Source organism: Myotis nattereri (genome assembly GCF_964212035.1).
Source record: "Myotis nattereri genome assembly, chromosome: 15".
NCBI classification, from domain to species: Eukaryota; Metazoa; Chordata; class Mammalia; order Chiroptera; family Vespertilionidae; genus Myotis; species Myotis nattereri.
The window spans coordinates 11,339,269-11,357,105 of NC_138090.1; the positions used below are offsets into that span (position 1 = coordinate 11,339,269).

General features: G+C 44.2%; 1 protein-coding gene across 1 annotated transcript in view; it reads right to left on the reverse strand.

Moving 5' to 3' along the window:
• Positions 1–3,120: 3,120 nt before the first annotated feature.
• Positions 3,121–17,837, reverse strand: part of CDH11 (cadherin 11) — a 47,516-nt gene continuing 32,799 nt past the window's right edge. Inside the window, exons 10-11 of the mRNA XM_081107030.1 lie at positions 8,515–8,766; positions 3,121–6,255 (exon numbers count right to left, since the gene is read on the reverse strand). Of these exons, the coding sequence (XP_080963156.1) occupies positions 5,759–6,255; positions 8,515–8,766 (749 nt within the window). The 3' untranslated portion in view covers positions 3,121–5,758. The remainder of the gene's footprint in view (positions 6,256–8,514; positions 8,767–17,837) is intronic.

Genomic DNA, 17,837 nt, shown 5'->3' on the forward strand with positions numbered 1-17,837 from the left:
GCAAATTAATTCTTTCTTGAGGTTCACATTAAATGAATCTTTCATCTCAGGGTTCACAAAGCTGATCCAAATTTCAAATGCCATTTGATGCATAGTTTCTATCTAATTAAAATATAATTCATAATCTTATGAATTTATTATTTTTTTAGTAAGACATTTAAAAATCATGTTACCTGTTGCCTTGCCAATATTGTGCTACATATTATAGCCTATGTAAGTGAATTCATTGATCAGATAATTAGTTTTCTTTAAAATAAATTACTTTTTGGGTGGTAGGAAACTGTTGATCAACAGTCCAATGAAACTAAACTACCATGTGCGGAGTTGTACTCTCTTGTTGGCTCAGGAGAGAGGAATGAGACTGTGAACTGATTGTAAAGTTTGGATCCTGTGCATGCCCTGGAGAGATGCTGAGCCTCTCTGGTCTACAGTTTCCTAGGGTAACGTGGGGACTGTAGCATGTACTCTGTCTTCTCAAAGGAATGAGGTCAGTGTTTTGTATCTAGGACACTCTCTCCCACGCAGTATGAGCTGGAAGAAGTCTCACTCACTGAACACACGTCAGCATTACTCTTCAACACCAGAGGGATTCACCTCACCACTGAAACACCCCTTTAAAGTTGGGAGTGAGCAGCCAACCCAATAGAAACACAGTCACTCCTGAGACTTCAACCACCATCTGGTGACTGCTACTCACCTGCCCAGCCCTCCATCTGCAGTGAGCGAGCAGCTTGTCCATATTTCTGGTTAGTTGCTAGACCATTCCATCCAGTACACAAGCATCTCCAATCTACATGTCCAACCAAATCTTAATTCAACTTCCTTTCCTTAAACCCACTTCTCCTTTAAAATTCAGAATCCCAGGTACCAAGATGACAATCCCCTCAATTTCCCAGGTAAGGAAGCTTAAAATTACACTGGCATTCTCTGACCAGTCATCAGATCCGGATAAATGTGCCCTCATTCATTCAAGAAGCATCGATTGTATGCCTGTTATATTTCAGGCACCAGGCAATGAACTGGGCATAGGATGAGACGAGATCCCTGCCTCTTGTTTTTCTTTTTTCTTTTCCTTTTTTTTCTTTTTTTGCCATTTTATAGCTTTATTCGACAATCGGCAGTTAGTTCTCATCCACATGAACTGTTTGTAGATTTTGAAAGCGTGACAGGGACACAGGTGACCAACGTTTGGAGCTTGTTTGGTGAATCTTCCTCCTCATTACATTTTCTGATAACCACACTGGGATACAGTATGGGGCAGTCCTTATTCCTTTGGCCCAGGCAGCTTTGTTGAACCGTGTCAAAGTGGATGTCTGGAGTTCCCATCTCCTTCAGGGCAAATTTCCACATCTCTCTGTGTGCCCGAGGGGCACGCTATTTGAAACCCACTCCCTGGATGCACCTGTGACTGTTGACAGTGTAGTCTCTGGTCACTACCCCGTGGATGGCAGAACGGCCTTTCTTCTCCTCGCCACCCTGCTTTGCGGGAGGCACTGTGCCCGGCCCACGTTGGAGAGGAAGCGTGCCAGGTACTGTGGGAGGGGGAAAGCCCAGCCTTGCCTCTTGAAGCTTACATTCTGGTGGCGCTGAGAGACCCACAGACACGGGAGAAACCAATGAGCAAAGTTTAAAGCGTTGTAATTGATGCAAAAGAAATCAACAAAGGGTGACTTGCTTCAGAAGGAAAAGGGGGCGCATTTTATCTGCAGGAGGACCTGATGGGTGGCTGGCGAGGCTGAGCACAGTGCACCGAGAGGAGGCTGGAGTAAGGTGACCTTGGAGATGTTTGCAGGGCCCTGGACATGGACAGCAGTGAAGTAAGGGGATCGGAATTTGTGCAAAGACTTGGGGAAGCTAGTGAAAAGATTTCAGTTGTGATCTGTGTGGTGTGTTCCCATTGCTCTGGCTTCTTTGGGAAAAGAAGTTGGAGGTAGACGGAGGCTGTGAGGCGGCTGTGGGTTTCCAGGTCAGAGATGAGGAAGGTCTAGACCCGCTGGTGGCAGTGCCAGAGCAGAGAAGCTCTGCCTCTTTCCCATCCTCAGCTTCCTGGATTATGTTAAACCCTCCGTGTACTGCATTTGACTTTCATTTAGCCCCTCCCGGCATGCCTCTAGGTTGATATGCTCCTAACCCGTCCTCCACACTGCCTGCCAGGTGGACGTGACTGCTCCTCTACTCAGGGATCCCGACTTGTCCCTCAGTGTCCTGCCCTCTCTCAGGAGGGGACGGATGTGGCACAATGACCCCAGAGCAATTCTGAACACTGCTGCCTGGTCCCGCCTGCCACACACAGCCATACTCTCTGGGCACCAGGATCGTGTATGTTCAGTAAATTTCTCCAAGTGATGCAGATCATCTGCTCTCCTGTGTCACCACCATTCCCAGGACAAATGGCCTATAAATTACAAGTTAGCTACACACAAGATCTATCTAGGACCTGCAGCACTTGGCCTGCCCTCCATTCACGGTCCAAATCTCACCACCTCCCATTATATCTTTTATTCATTTTTCCCCTCATTCCTGAAGAAGAGGAAATACCCAGTTACATTGTCTGGGGAGGTGGGTAAGCATAGAAGTAAGTGGGAGACCATAAGACACGCGGATAGATATTTTGGAATAGAATTGGGGAGATTGAAAGATGTCAAGGAAGGTAGCAAGATTCATTCTGCATCTTTTAACCAGCACAGGTTATGGAAGATAAGGCCCAGACGACGTGGCTCAGTGGTTGAGCATCGGCCTATGAATCAGGAGGTCACGGTTCGATTCCTGGTCAGAGCACATGTCTGGGTTTTGGGCTCAATCCTCTGTAGGGGGCGTGCAGGAGGCAGCCGATCAGTAATTCTCTCTCAATCATTGATGTTTCTATCTCTCTCTCCCTCTCCCTTCCTCTCTGAAATCAATAAAAACATATTTTAAAAACATATATAAATGTTGATGAAAAGAATAAATGAATGAATGATGAATGTAAGCAATACCCACTGCCCAAGGGCAAAGACAGAGAACAGGGCAGTGCCCCTTCCGTTAGCGGAATCGATGTCAGAAAGCAGTGAAATGAGGGAGACCCAGGAAATTAAGGCTGCTTTTAAGGCAATAGGTTCCAAATGAGAAAGGACTCCTCACGCCGGAAAAGACACTTTATTTCCAAGCTTCTGAGACGGTTCTACAAACAATAGAGGCTTAAAGTAAAAAAAGGGAAGAGAAAAAGAAAAACAAGTATTTTAACTATTGAAAGGAAGACAGCCTTTAAAAAAAAATAAAGCCTTAAACATAAAAACGTGAAAACAGACTTGTCAAATCGAATCCAAATACATTTGTAGAAAAGAAGATCGCCCATGGTGACAGGGTTACTCAGAGCGGCATCCGTGTTTAAGTGTTACTCATACTCCTGGTGAGTGATTTCTTCGTTTCAAATTCAATTGGCGAGCTGTGCAAATCTAGCAAAATATTCTTTGGATTATAAAAACTATATAAAAAATGAAAAAAACCGTCAATTATGGAAGTAGTGAGAATGTGCAAACCTCCGCCGAAATGAAAGATTCCAAAGTGACATTGTCCACAGAATTTATTCCACTGACGCGTTCAGACAACTTGATTTAAATGCAAAGGAAGATGGGAGTGTGCAAGTTCATGGAAACGTTTCTCTTTGTATGGATTTCGACTCAGTCATAAAAATAGTACGTAATAAGATTCCAAGAAATGCCACAAAGAAATTTTCACAATAGTAAAAAGAAGAAAAAAAATTAGCCTAAAAATTGTCTGCAATCCAAGAGCAAGCATGTGCCCCATGTCCAGGGGGGGAAGCGAGGAAGCCCTTGCAACGTTACTTCATTTGTTTTCCCCCCTAGTATTGCTGTGTTTCTGACCTGTGGCCCACCTGGCAGGTGCAATGTCTTTCACAGATGTCTCCGTCCCCGGGCAGCTGGATGGGACTGCAGGAGACGGTAGGCAAACTCACACATCAAATGGCACCGACCCTCAGAACCCATCAGGGTCCCTGCCCTCATTCTGAGCCCATGGCCCAAAGCCCATTTTAAAACAAAGGTTTGGAAATGAATTGCTCTTTCTTTGACAAAATGTAAAACACCATTGTATTTTAAGAGAAGCTAAAATTAAGAGGAGAAGTGAGCAGTTTTAACCATCAGAGGCATGATGATAGCCTGGCAAGATCAAAGGAAGGGAACATAGAATAACATTGGAGATCTGATAACTACTCGTGGCAAATTTATATTTTTGACTCTTCTCACCCCCACTCCCAAAATGCTAGGTTGGGGCATAAAACCTACATCTTGGCCTGGCCAGCGTGGCTCAGTGGTTGAGTGTCAACCTATGAACCAAGGGGTCACGGTTCGATTCCCTGTCAGGCACACGCCCGGGTTGCGGGCTCGATCCCCAGTAGGGAGCATGCAGGAGGGAGCTGATCAATGATTCTCTCTCATTGATGTTTCCATCTCTCCCTCTCTCTTCCTCTCTGAAACCAATAAAAATATATATTTTTAAAAATCTACATCTTGAACTTTAGAGTTCTGATCATCTCATTTCCTCTCACAGATTCATCTCTTGGAACTATCGAATTACTGATATACAAGATAAATGCATATGATTTAACAAGTATTGCAAAGTCATAGACTGACCTAGATCTTTAGCATCCTCCTTTTTCAGAAGATGTGTGCGAAGAGAGAAGCCAGGAAGCTAACACTGAGATTGTACAAACAAAGCTATGCACGATGTTACAAAATCTTATCCGAAAACACACTTGCAAAACACATTTGATTTTAAATAAACAGTTTAAAAGCAGTGGACTCGAACAGATCATAAATAGGGTATTGAAAGATTACAATATCTTGAATTAGAAATATAAAGGGGTCATTAGAAATACTTAATTTTTCCAACGTTAAGAATCAAACCCAGAATTAAAAAAGAATCTTTTTTTTTATTTCAAAGGTTGCTTCTTATATTGAAGCTCATATTAAAGCAACAGTACAATGTTCATAAAATATAAGTGTGATGCCGTAACATTTCTTACATGTCAGAATACTGATATTTGTATGTATACTAAAAATAAGAACTTTAAAATTGTACAAATAGATACATTAAAAATGACATAGAAATAGGGCGCCTCTCACTGAAACAAGACAGTTATATCTGGCACGTATTAGTTTAAGATGAAAGTAGAAGCAAAAAGATTTACAAGAATCAGCAGTAACAAGATTGATGCTCAAGAGACATAATTGTACATTGTATTGTACATACATTGTATGGGTTTAAGCTGGCTGAATAGTATATATTTCAAGTTTAAAAATGCACTACGTATAGAGTGTCCATAGTTTAAGGCGAAATTACAGCTCAGAACTGTTGTCCTTTCTAATTTTGTGGAAGCTTCTTTGACAAATAAAAAAAAAAAGGAAGAAAAAGAAGAAAGAAGGACTTAGATGTTCATAACACATACACGATTTCCCTTCATTGCAAGTTCACCGTTAGGTTTCTCCTTCGCTTAAATATTCCATACGCCAAGTGGTTTCCCTCCGTCGAAGCTGATAAACAACTTCAATCTTTGCCTTTTTTTGTGTGTGAGAAAAGGTACTTCACAGTATTTACCACTTTGATGTCCTTTCGGCTTTATTAAACGTATCCTCTCTGTAAAATGTTGCTAAGTTTCAAATGAGCCTTTCCTGGATTTAAAAAAATACCTGTTTCCATATCTTCTAGGTTCTCCAGAACGCCAGACACAGTTCTTAAGGCCAAATTTGTATCGTTATTGTTAAGAGTCGTCGTCAAAAGTGTCTTTGGAACCGTACAAGTCCGCTAGTTTCTTAAAACGAGGTCCCCAGTTCTGTAGGTAGTCATAGTCCAAGTCTGAATCTGTGGTGGCCGACTCCAGGGAGCTCAGGGACCCGGCCACTGAGCCCCGGCCTTCGTAGCCATAGATTTGGATGGAGTCATAGGGCGGGGCGGTGGGGTCATTGTCCGCCTCCTGTATTCTCGTGTTGATGAAGTCGTCCACATCCACGCTGTTGGGCGCTGGCCGGAGCCCGGGTCTAGGCATGTACTGGTACTCGGGCTTGATGTCTTTGCGCGGGATAAACCCGTTGATGCCATCGGGATTCTGGAGGGTGGCGATATCAAAGGCCTCCGTGTCTTCCTCCCCTCCCCCTTCATCGTCGTAGGTGATGATGTTCTCCCGGACGTCTTCTTCCTCAAAGACGATGAGCGGCTCTTTCTTCTGCCTCCTCAGGGTCACAAACAACACCACGATGACTACAAGGGAGGAGAAGGCAAGTGAGAACAGGTGCAGCCCAGTATTCCTGGGTTCCCTGCCTGGGGGGAACGCTACTTCCCGCAAATCACAGAACCGGGAACCCGTCTATGAAAGGAGAGCTTTACCTAGAACCCACACAGATGTGCTACGTGCCCACCACCCGCTCTCCCTCTGCAGAACGCTGCCAGGACAACATGATATCCAAACAAACCGGCAAGCAGAGCTATTTTGAGCTTTTTACAAATGAGTCAGACAGTACTTAGAAGTCATCGTCCTAAGAAGTGGGAGGGTTCTAACTATGTGATCTGCAGCCTCTTAAACGTGGCTGAGGCAAAGGGAGACAGCTGCCTCTCTAGGTTACGGACGTGCCTGTTCATAGGGCTCAGGCCTCCCTTTCTATGGGAGGCGCTGCCCTGCTCCCGCCCAGAGCTCTGGGGGTGAGGCCAGCCTGGACCTACTGTCTCTTCATGAGAAATGGTACCATATCTTCAAACCACCGTACAGAGGAGGGAACGTTCATAAAGACCCCGGAAGACAAGTCTTTTCCTATTTCATTGAATGGAGGGAAAGAGCATCGGCTTGAACTCAGGTGAAAGAAGGGATCCCACTAAGCTCAGGCAACATGGCGAGTGGGCAGAGCTGCTTCCAGGGGAAGTTCGGGCAAGGCTTCACTCTTTATCTGTCGCATCCCCCCAGGGGGCCTCTCCACTGTTCCATTAGGACGCTCCCCGCATACTCAGCAACGCTGGAGAAGATGTTGGTGGCTGAATGTGGCAGGCGGTCTGAGAGCCCCTCTGGGTCCCTCATCACTGTGAGATCCAGGGATGAGTGCTTGCACCTGCCCAGACCGTACCCGGCCTCCAGCGCTCACCGAGCAGTGTCCTTCCTCTCTGCCTTGTTCTTGACAACACTTTTGCCCAGACCACTTCCTCTCACTCGCTTTGCTTGCCTGATTCTGTCTTATCCTTCATCCTGGCACCAGATAGAGCCCTTAGCACCTGCTTCTTGCACTGACCTGTCCCTGTTCTCACCATCATCATCATCATCTCTATCATGTGGTACACAGCCCTGGCTCCCCAGGTAGCCTGTGCATTTCTTAGAGCTCTTCCGTGTTTTGCTTGCAATCGCATCCATCCCAGCCTCTTTTACCTACTGGGAAACTCTTTCAGGACCTGACCAGTAAGATGTCTCTGTCTCTGACCTTTTGACCTTCCCAGTCAAGGTCAGGCACTTTCTATTCTTGTGCCCCCAACATCTTTGGTTCACCGCCCTAGGTGCCTCTGTAGTTTATCTGTTCGGGCGTATTTTCCTCGATAGACGATGAACTTACCCATCACTGAGATCTTGTCTAGGTCTTCTCTTCACCCTCCCTCCCCCGAGGGCCAGACATGGGGCCTGGTACCCAGACCATCGTCAGGAACTCTCTGTGGAACTGAGCGCACCCATTCTCCCCTATGTAACTGAACCCCATTCATTCATTCAGCGGTGAACTACACATTGTAGAAAAGCATAAACGTGGTGTCAGACATGCTTGCATTTGAATCTTGACTTTTGTCACTTACAGGTTCTGAGAGGCTGGGGGGACTGATCTACTCTTCCTGAGGCCCAACCATGGTATGAGCCTCAGTACATTCCTGTTATCACAGAGGAACCCACAGATGTGAGGAGAGAGCAGAAGAGGGGGTCCCTAGCCCAGCTTGCCAGGGCAGAAAGCGTTCTCAGGGTCCCCTTAAGCCCAGGCACACCCCAGATATTACATATGCTAATCAGAGGGGGAATCAAGACCCAGTTTCAGGCAGGGGACCTTCGACCTTCCTCCAGTTCCTCGAGTCCTTCACACACTGTCTTTTGCCTCATGATTATTCTTTTTGTCTCTAATCCTTCTCCTTCCTCTTGCACGGCAAAGCATTACTCATATACGAGGTCTCTGCCCAGATTCAGTTCCTGCAAAACCTTCTCTGGTGACCCCATGGTACCCCCAGGTGGCTTCTACTATTCAGTCCTGGGGTGGCTGGCAAGTTGCTTATCAGCCTTCCCCCAACATTGCTCTAACTGCTTGTTAATTTGCCTCCCCCTCCTCCACCCCCTCCCCTCCCACACACATTCCATAAAATGCAGGAGCAGGAACTGCCTCTGTCTCAGATTTCACCCACAGCACACAGCCTAGTTCTAGCATCCAGCCTGGCCTCAGAAATATTTGTGTTTCAAGGATGGGCATCTAGGAAGGCCCTCCCTGCAGGTGCCAGGGGAGCCCTTACCCAGGAGAATGACGATGCAGGCCAGGATGGCGATGAGCGCGCCTGTGCTCAGGCCGGCATTCAGGATGTAGGCCTCAGCGTTGCAGGAGAGCAGCGCCCCGTTCACGTCGCACCCGCAGACCCTGATGGTGAGGGTGTTGGTGCTACTCATGGGTGGGATGCCACCATCGCTGATCACGATGGGAAGGAGGTACAGATCCTGCTTCTGCCGACTGAAGCCCCCATGCCGGGCATATACCCCCGCGGTGTTATCTGTGGGAAGAGGGGAGACAGGGTGAGCTCTCGGAACCGGGCCATTTGCATCACAGCCTGTCGGATCAGAGGGGGCTCCTCTCATGGCCAAGGTTAACAGTTTTCCCCTCCTGTTCTGTAGTCTAGACGCTGCAGTCATTTGCTGTGATAGAAGCACAGAATAACCTCTGCAGTTTTGGAACAAAATTCAGAACTCGGCTCTTTCATTGGCAAGATAACCACACCCTTTTTTAGTCGGGTGTTGTCCTTTTCCTCAAATACAAGCAAGTGTGAGCTTCCACCACATAGTCTATGTTAGTGCAGGATGTAAATAAATACTTAAGTGAGTATGAAAAACAAAACAAAAAACCCTTCTTTTCCTTCTTTGCACTTTCCCTCCTTCATGACAAGCCTTTGGCCAGTTTTTGTGTTTTTGTTCGTGTGTTTCTCAGAGATTCCCTGTCCACTCTCCAACCTTGCCCAAACTATGAACTCAATCATGAGTCCTAAAGGAAAATGCTTCTGCAAGAGGAAATGCTTTATAAAACCCAGCAGCAGGGTTCTAGTTTCTTTGAAAAGTCAAGCACCATCAGGCACCCAATTGAACACGCCACCCCTCCTGCTTAAAATGATTCCAGCTTTTCTCTGTTGCCCACACGGCACAGCCCTCATGTACACAGTCAGCCACCAGGAAGTGCCTGAATCTGGACCTGGTCCTGCCTTCTGGGCTCACATCCAGCCCCTCCCCCACCTCCTGATCAGCCTAGCACGCTGAAGTCACTGCCTCCAGGCGCAGCACTCTTCCTTGGCCTCCTGATCTCTTTGCTGCTCTAATGCCCCCTACGCGCCAGCCATTCCTTTGACCCAGGCAGGTGAACTCCTCAGGCCTCCAAATTGAATCCCAAAGCCATCTCTTTGGGGAGGCCTTTCTAGACCTCTCCCCTCACCTCCTTTGTGACCCATAACACTGTGTATTCCTGCAAAAATTGGTATCCCGCTGCTCTGTCATTATTTGACATCTCCTAGACTATGAACTTCTGGGAGAATAGGGGATTTTATCTGATTCATCTCAGCCTCTCCAGTGCTGGACACACAGCAGACATCCAATCAATCTTTGCTGAACAAATGATGTAACCGTTCTGGGAAAGGTTTGACCCAAATTCCAGATGTGAGCTTTCATGTTTCTCAATCTTTTGTAACCTATGCCCCCAAATGCTTCCTCATCATTTTCTCTGCATCTCTCTACATCCCAAAAATATGTTTCCCAGGCTGTATGCTCTGGGGGGGCGGGAGGGGGGGTGGGTGGGAGGGAAGACACTGGTATGATAAGACAGTTGAAGTTTGAAATATGCTCCATCAAATTACACACACACACACACACACATAGCTCCTCGGTGTGGCCTGCCTCCCTTTGTGAGTTAAGAATCAGAAATTTATAGCAACATGAATATTATCACTGACACAATGGCCCAATAGCTAGCAGGCTCTCAATGGATTGACAGTACTATGAATTCCCTCTTGTCATAGGAAAAAATATCTTAGAATCTCAAAATTGCTTTGATATATTTTAGGTGAAAGGAAATGTAACACATACTCGGTGAGAGAATATACACATTTAGGGATGAGCAGATACTCGAGGTAGCACAGAAGGTAAGATGTGTGCTCAGCTGTTCGCAAGCCTTGTCATGACAGGTCTCTGCCCTTCACTGCCAACATTTCAATCAAGGCAGGGCCGAAGAGCTAGCCCTTGTCTCTATAGTTTCTGAATTTTGTGTGATTGACATCCATGGCTCTTATCTCTGGAGAAAAATTATATATACTGTGGAAAATCATGAAAAATTAAAATAAACAGGTCAAATAAAATGTTAACTGTAAACCCAGTTTCCTGGCTATTTTGACCTATCTACTTTAGGGTATACCACTATTCTATGCTTAACGATTAGAAAAGCATTTCCATATCTATAATAAATTGTTTCAAAATATGTTATTTTTTTTCCTTCTCATAAATTCTTTGGAGTTCAGTGAGACTTTTGCAAATTAAGTTATAATATCTACCCCCCATTTTAATGATCTGAAATGTCACTAACAACATCATGAATAAACATTAAAAATTTAAGAAGGGACGCACAATAGTAAAATTGCCTGGTTAAAGGTACCTCTCCGATATGGGTGACACCTCTAGTGTACTTAGTTTATCTATGAGGTCCCACCCTGTTACCCACGGTGCTGGTGTGGAGGCAATGTGAGCTGAGTGTTTTCGGCGCTTTAAACCTGTGGAGGCCGTGATTTAAAATCTGTTCTTCAGGGTGCCATCCACGCAAGACTGTCCCTCTGGATCCCAGCAGGCCGGCTTCCACATGAAAGTAAATGAAATTCAAACACGGATAGGAACCACGGATCTGAGCAGGACACCAGTGTGTGAATTCAAGACGCTTCTTACTGTGAACAGCTGAGCCCTCTCAGACTCACTGAAACGATGGCACAGAAGCTCATCAAAGTACCCAGCTGACTGGAGCATTTAAATCTCTGAGGGACAGATCAGTAGCCTCTTGAGAACTCTTGTTTAATCTCTTCTAGTCAAACATGTGTGACATATGAATGTTAAGATTAGCTCTAAAGGTGGGAAATAAATGGGCTGAGGCTCTCTTCTTGGGCATGTTCTAAATTATACACTTTAGAAGGAGTCCTTTGTCCCATCTAGAGCCTCCCTTGTTCATCTTTAAAATGAGGACCCTTGCCTGGCTGGTGTGGCTCAGTGTTTTAGCGTCGACTAATGAACCAGGAAGTCATGGTTCGACTCCCAGTTAGGGCACATGCCTGGGCTGGGAGCTCGATCCCTCTAAGGGAAGTGCAGGAAGCAGCTGATCAATGGTTCTCTCTCATCATTGATGCTTCTCTCTCTCTTTCTCTCCTTTCCTCTCTGAAATCAATAAAAAAAAAAAGAGCATATTTTAAAAACTGAGGACTCTGGTTGAGATTAAGCATGCCTTAAGCGTGGGATTGTCATTGGAACCAAATCATATCAGAAAAGTCAGTGGTTATCCTCCATGCTGTGCTTCCAGTGGGCTCAGGGGTCCTACCAGAAACATCATCACCCAGGACCGAATTCTTCCAGGGTTGGAGACGCAGCGAAGGGGGAATGTGGGTCAGGAAATGTGTTCCACCAGCCTGGCTGGACACCTAGGTGCTCCATGTGGCTTGAGCAGATAAAATAGTCCCCCTCTAGATCCAAGTGGCTCCAGCACCAATGGAAGGATGCGCTTTCTTTTGGGAGGGACGTTCCAGAGGATTCAGTGCTGCGGCCTGTGAGAGTCTTTCTTGTGGTCCACTCTGACCACTGATCTTTCCCTCTATGGCAGTGGTTCTCAACCTTCCTAATGCCACGACCCTTTAATACAGTTCCTCATGTTGTGGTGACCCCCAATTTCATTGTTACAAATTGAACATAATTAAAGCATAGTGATTAATCACAAAAACAATATGTAATTATATATGTGTTTTCCGATGGTCTTAGGCAACCCCTGTGAAAGGGTCTTTCAACCCCCAAAGGGTCGCGACCCACAGGTTGAGAACCGCTGCTCTATGGGCAGACACTTCATGAAAAACAAATCTAGAAAAACAAATGGAAAAAGAAATGCACTAACAATAATAACAGAACCCCTATTCTGGAAATCAACCTTGCATTTTAGGTTTGACTACAGATTCTCTTTCATCTAAATTATTTTAATGAGCCAGCCATTCTCAATCTGTATTTAAGAGGGTCCCCTCACTTGGGACATACATGCTTGCAAGGTTTCTGGGTGACCCAAGGTAAAAAAGAGGTTCCATGATGACACATTTTCAGGGACATGTCAAATTAACTCCATATTTAATAAGATGAAGCCAAAAACGTCAAATGTATTTAGTGTTCAATTTCCACCAAGAGATTTCTTAGGGCCTTCTCCTTTATAAAGTTTCCAAAGAGCAAATTTCTTAGTATTTAGGGTCAAACAGACCTGGGTTTGAATCTTAAATCACCTACAAATTAATTGCTTTACTTTAGACACACTAAGTAAATGCCTCGAATTTCTATATTCTCATCTAAGAAAGTAATAATTTTAGGGTTAAATTTGATTACCTTCACAAAAGTACTTAGCACAGTGCCCGACTATTGGAAATGTGCAGTAAATATTAATCCTTTTCTCGAATCTCTCCTTTTTGCAGTAGACTAATGAGGAAGAGAGGTTTATTGGCAATGAAAGCAAAGTGAATTCCTGGAAATGTCAGCACAGCTTGGAAAGCAACTCACTGCCTACACAGAAGGCTCATCATCAGGTAAGGAAACCGTCCGCGCTCTTCAGTCCCGGGCAGTGCATTCCCAAGGTAAGAGAATGCTTCTCAAGCACCCCACTTTTTCATCTTGACACCCAATGTCCCATCCTTGGCTACAAGAACATAACCAGTTCTATTTTTTCCCCCTCCACTTAGGCAAAAACTTGCACACAGGCCATTAATTACTAGTAGATGTCATGCACAAGTTACAGTGTTCTATTAATGGGAAATAAATTCAAGATTCAAAATGTATGTCTACAACCTGGGCTGCTAATCATATGCTGGCTTTGCCTGTGCACTCTGTATTACACTAACACAGGGTAAAGGTTCCTGATAATAACGGGGATGCAAATATAACGATTATGAAGACGATGTGGCCCAATGGAGGGATACATACAATTGACATTAAAAAGGGAAAATATAGCTCTGGCCCATGTGGCAAGAGGTTAGAGTGTTGGCTTGAGGACCAAAGGGTCGCAGGTTCAATTCCTGATCAAGAGCAAGTACCTGGGTTGCAGGTTTGATCCCAGGCTCCAGTCACACCAGCAGAATAATCATTATTTAATCTCTTTCCTCTGGGCCCTCTCTACTTTCCCTACAAACATGGCAATAGCACTATCGACATTATGGGAAACACATGCATAAGCACACATGTGAAATGCATACAAGGTGTGTCCAAAAGTCTTAGTGGAGTTTTAAGCTTTAATAATGTGGGAAGTATACATGCTAAGCAATGGCATAAGACATGGTTGGAAAGTTTAATTTTTAGATATATTTTTTTTAATACCCAGAGTTGGGATGTTTGAAAAATCACTTTTAATTTTTGATGCCAGTATTTGCCATCTTCATTCTGAGGAACTGAAATAATAGAAATTTCAAATGATATTTTTAAAGTTTGTGTTATTTATATTTGATGTTACTAATTCTTAAAGATGAGCATAATAGCTTGGGCATATGTTTATTTCCTTTCCTTTCTGAACACCATATGAACTCTCTCTCCACCTGTAGTCAAAGCACATAATTGCACATTCCAGTCTACAGCGATTGTTTGAATGTCTATCCTCCTCATGAGACAGTAATCTCCTTGAGGGCAGGGGCCTTCCTTGCTCATCTTGGCCCATTTAGCAGTGTTCTGAGTGCTACCAGAATGAACAGCTGGGTTATATTCCTTCCCCCACATCTCAGCATCAATCTGGCTTTTCCACAGTCAGATTTGACCGATTCCTTAGTCTGCAGTTCATGCCAGTTTCCACCTCCTCCCATTTCACTTCTGAACCCAACCTGATCAACACTGCCTTGTGTCTATACTGTGGATTGTGTTCCTGCTAAATAGCTTCATTGTTTATCTCGTTATTCTTTTCTATTGTTTATGTTGAGTCAGATTCAACTAGGCTACATTTATTGAGCTGCTAATATGTGCAAATCTATTCCTTGTTACTTCTGCACACCTTACTACAAAAAATTCTTGAAACGGTGTGCAGAAAATATAATTACCCTTACTTATAGGAAGGGAAATTGAGAAACCAAGAAGGAAGCAATTACTCACAATCACATGGAAAACACAAAACTAGGAATCAAACTCCTCTAGATGTCCCTATATTTTTGTTAGCACACAGCCATCCCTAGAATCCTGACACCATAGCATATCAATTACATTGGTTCTTTTTATTTCCCCCTGATGTCCCCAATATGGTTATATAATTATTTGGACCCCCCCCCCCTCATAACCTGTAGGAAGATCAAGGTAGACTCAGGTCCCAGAAAAAGAGCGGATCCTAGAAACCTAAGAATTGTATGGCAGAGAGACCCACTTTAACACCTACTCCCACAGCATTTTCTGAAACACACACACACACACACACACACACACACACACACACTCCCCAACATGCAAGAGGCAAAAAGAAATCTATTTTCTCAATATTTTGCAATGAAGCAAATGCTGCAATGAGGTAAATTCTAGAAAAAGCTAGTTGTAGGCTAGTTTTAATGTGCTCATGAAGAAAAGTGTTTGACCCAAGACTGAAGGCTGTAATATCTTTCCACCGAGTCAAGGGTCTGCAGTCCACTGGGGAGGGGTGATCATGATCTTTTTATTATCACTCTAAAACCGAGGGAGGGGCAACCTATGAGATACAATAAACAGCACTGTAGGAATACTTGCTTATGTGTGTGTGTGTGTGTATAAGCTATTTAAGTGCTGTGCACTGTTTGTTCATTGTTATAATAGATTTTTCATTGTTATAATTTATCACATCCCTTAGAATCAATTCTCCCTCCACTTGTGTTTGGGATCATTTTCTCCTTGGTGATGGGGAAGGAGAAAGAAATATACCACCTAACTGTTTCTTGGTTCAAAACCTCTAAAGAATTCAGTGGGATATAAACATTTATGATCTTTTAGTGAGTTGAGAAATCCCAGGAGTTAGTTAAGTCAGTGACAGGCGGAAGCCTTGAATGCGTAACGTGTGGGATCCATCAAGGAGAACTATGGCTTTTTTTTCATCTGGATGGGGAGGGCGGGTTCCCAGATAAACTGTGCTCTGCGTTGGACATACTGCAGCAATGAATTTCAGGCAGGAAAGGAACATAATTATTTACACAGTGAAAATGGCAGGGCATTAAAAGACATCTGCCATTTTGATCTGCCAAAAGCAATTAAAGGAGGGAAAAAGTTCCACAGAAATCTGCTTGGGTATCTTCGAATAGTGAAAGTGGAAAACCAGAGGCATATTCGAATGTTATTTGGTGCTGCTCATAAAAAAAGAAATGTACTTAGTTAAGACAAAAAATAGTAAAAGAGAAAGAAAAGAAAAAGACGCTTGCCAATTGATGATCCAATCGGGGTGAATCTTGGCTGTCTTCTTATTCAGCCAAATCTGCTTTTCATGCAAACTTTTTGTTATGTTTGTGTTTTTTTAAGTTCAAATGAAACTTTGAATGTATCACATATCAGAGCTCATTCCACCTGCAACTGGCCCATCTTAGAGACTATTCTTGCCAAATACATTCATGTGAAGGTCTTCTCTCGCTGTACCCAAGCCCTGGATATCCAGCATAACCTTATGGAATTATCGAAAATGCATGGGTGGAGGGGTGGGTGATGTGACATCGACTCCTTTGGAACATTCCAACATCAAAAGATAGGTTGTCTTTTTCAGCCTGAGGCTTATATCATGACATAATCATTTCTTTCATAATAGTGCCTAATCCCTGAAATTTCAGAAGCACATGACATGGCATTTTTCCATCCACTCTTTGACTTTAACTCATGCATTTGGTCAACACACTTTTGTTAATGTTGGGATGATGCCCCACCGAGCTCATAGTCTAGTGGGAAACAGGCAGGGAAACAATTGTTTAGAATGCAGGGTGGTAAGACTAAGGAGCACAGAGAAGGAAGCCTCTACTAGTAAGATGAGCTGGGAGTGGGGACACCTGGCCAAGCTTCACCTAGAAGAGACTTCGTTGACAGTGAGACATGGAAGAGGAATAGGCAGAGGAGCGTATTTCCACAGAGCAGAGCATGGATGGGTGAGAGTGTGGCATATTGGGGAGAGTACAGGTGGCCTGAAGTTTCTGGAGCTTAAGGTTCAAGGTAGCAAGAGAAGAGGCAAAGGCCAAGTTTACTGGATGGAGGGAGATCACATAATTCTTTGCTATAAAGTGCCAGTTAAATCCATAGGAGATGGCAGGCCAGTTGTCTGAGTAGTTGAGCGTTGACCTATGAACCAGGAGGTCGTGGTTTGATTCTCAGTCAGGGCACATGCCTCGGTTGTGAGCTTGATCTCCAGGTAGGGGATGTGCAGGAAGCAGTCGATCAATGATTCTCATCATTGATGTTTCTATCTCTCTCTCCCTCTACCTTCCTCTCTGAAATCAATAAATATATATTAAAGTTGTTTTAAAAATGCATAGAAAATGGAGAGCCAAGGAGGAATTTTAAATTGGAGAGGCATTTTCAGGTATGTCTATTAGTGAGGGCTGGTTTAAGTGGTGGCAAGACTGGAGTCAACCAGGCCTGTTTGGGGGCCACCATGACCATCAGGCTCCTCTATGCACAAGTCCTTCATAGCCATTATCAAAATTAGCTAAACTTTCACAATATAACTAACTTAGCCCCGTGGGCTTTGGGAACTCCCTGGCATCAGGGACTATGTCCTTGTCACTGCTAAAGCTCACTTCTAGGACACTTCCCGGCCACAGTACAAGAGAACAGCTCATTTGTCCATGATTATGGAGGGATGGAAAGAAGAGATTTCAATAGAAGAACAGGGGAACACCCAGCTTTTGATGGAAGTCACAGTGGCACTAAGTGTGGAAGAGCCATCAAGGGCGGAGAAGGTCAAATGAGACAGCGAAGGTGTTTCAAGTTGTCTAAAAGGTTATACTTTCAATTTGTTGACTTGAAAGTCCTAAAGCATTCTTCTTATTATAATAGAAACTTATGGCAAGCTCCTAAAATTTCCCTTTACTGCTCAAATCAATAAGCAGTGTTATAGTAGCCAAGTAACACCATGGTCTGACAGGCCTTCAACGTTAGTGGAGATAGATCTATTTTGTATTGGGCAGCACTCGGCCCCAGGGTCCTGGGAACCTGGGATGCGGTCCAATTGTGCCAGCTTTCTGTGTTCCAGGGCCTCTATCTCTCAGAATAGCAGCTCAGCCCATGAATGAAATGTGCTGTAATAACTGACAGTTTTTAAAGTGAGATTAATTATGTGCTAAATATTCATGTATTAATATTAAGACTGATTCCTTTCTAGAGATAAAATGTTAAG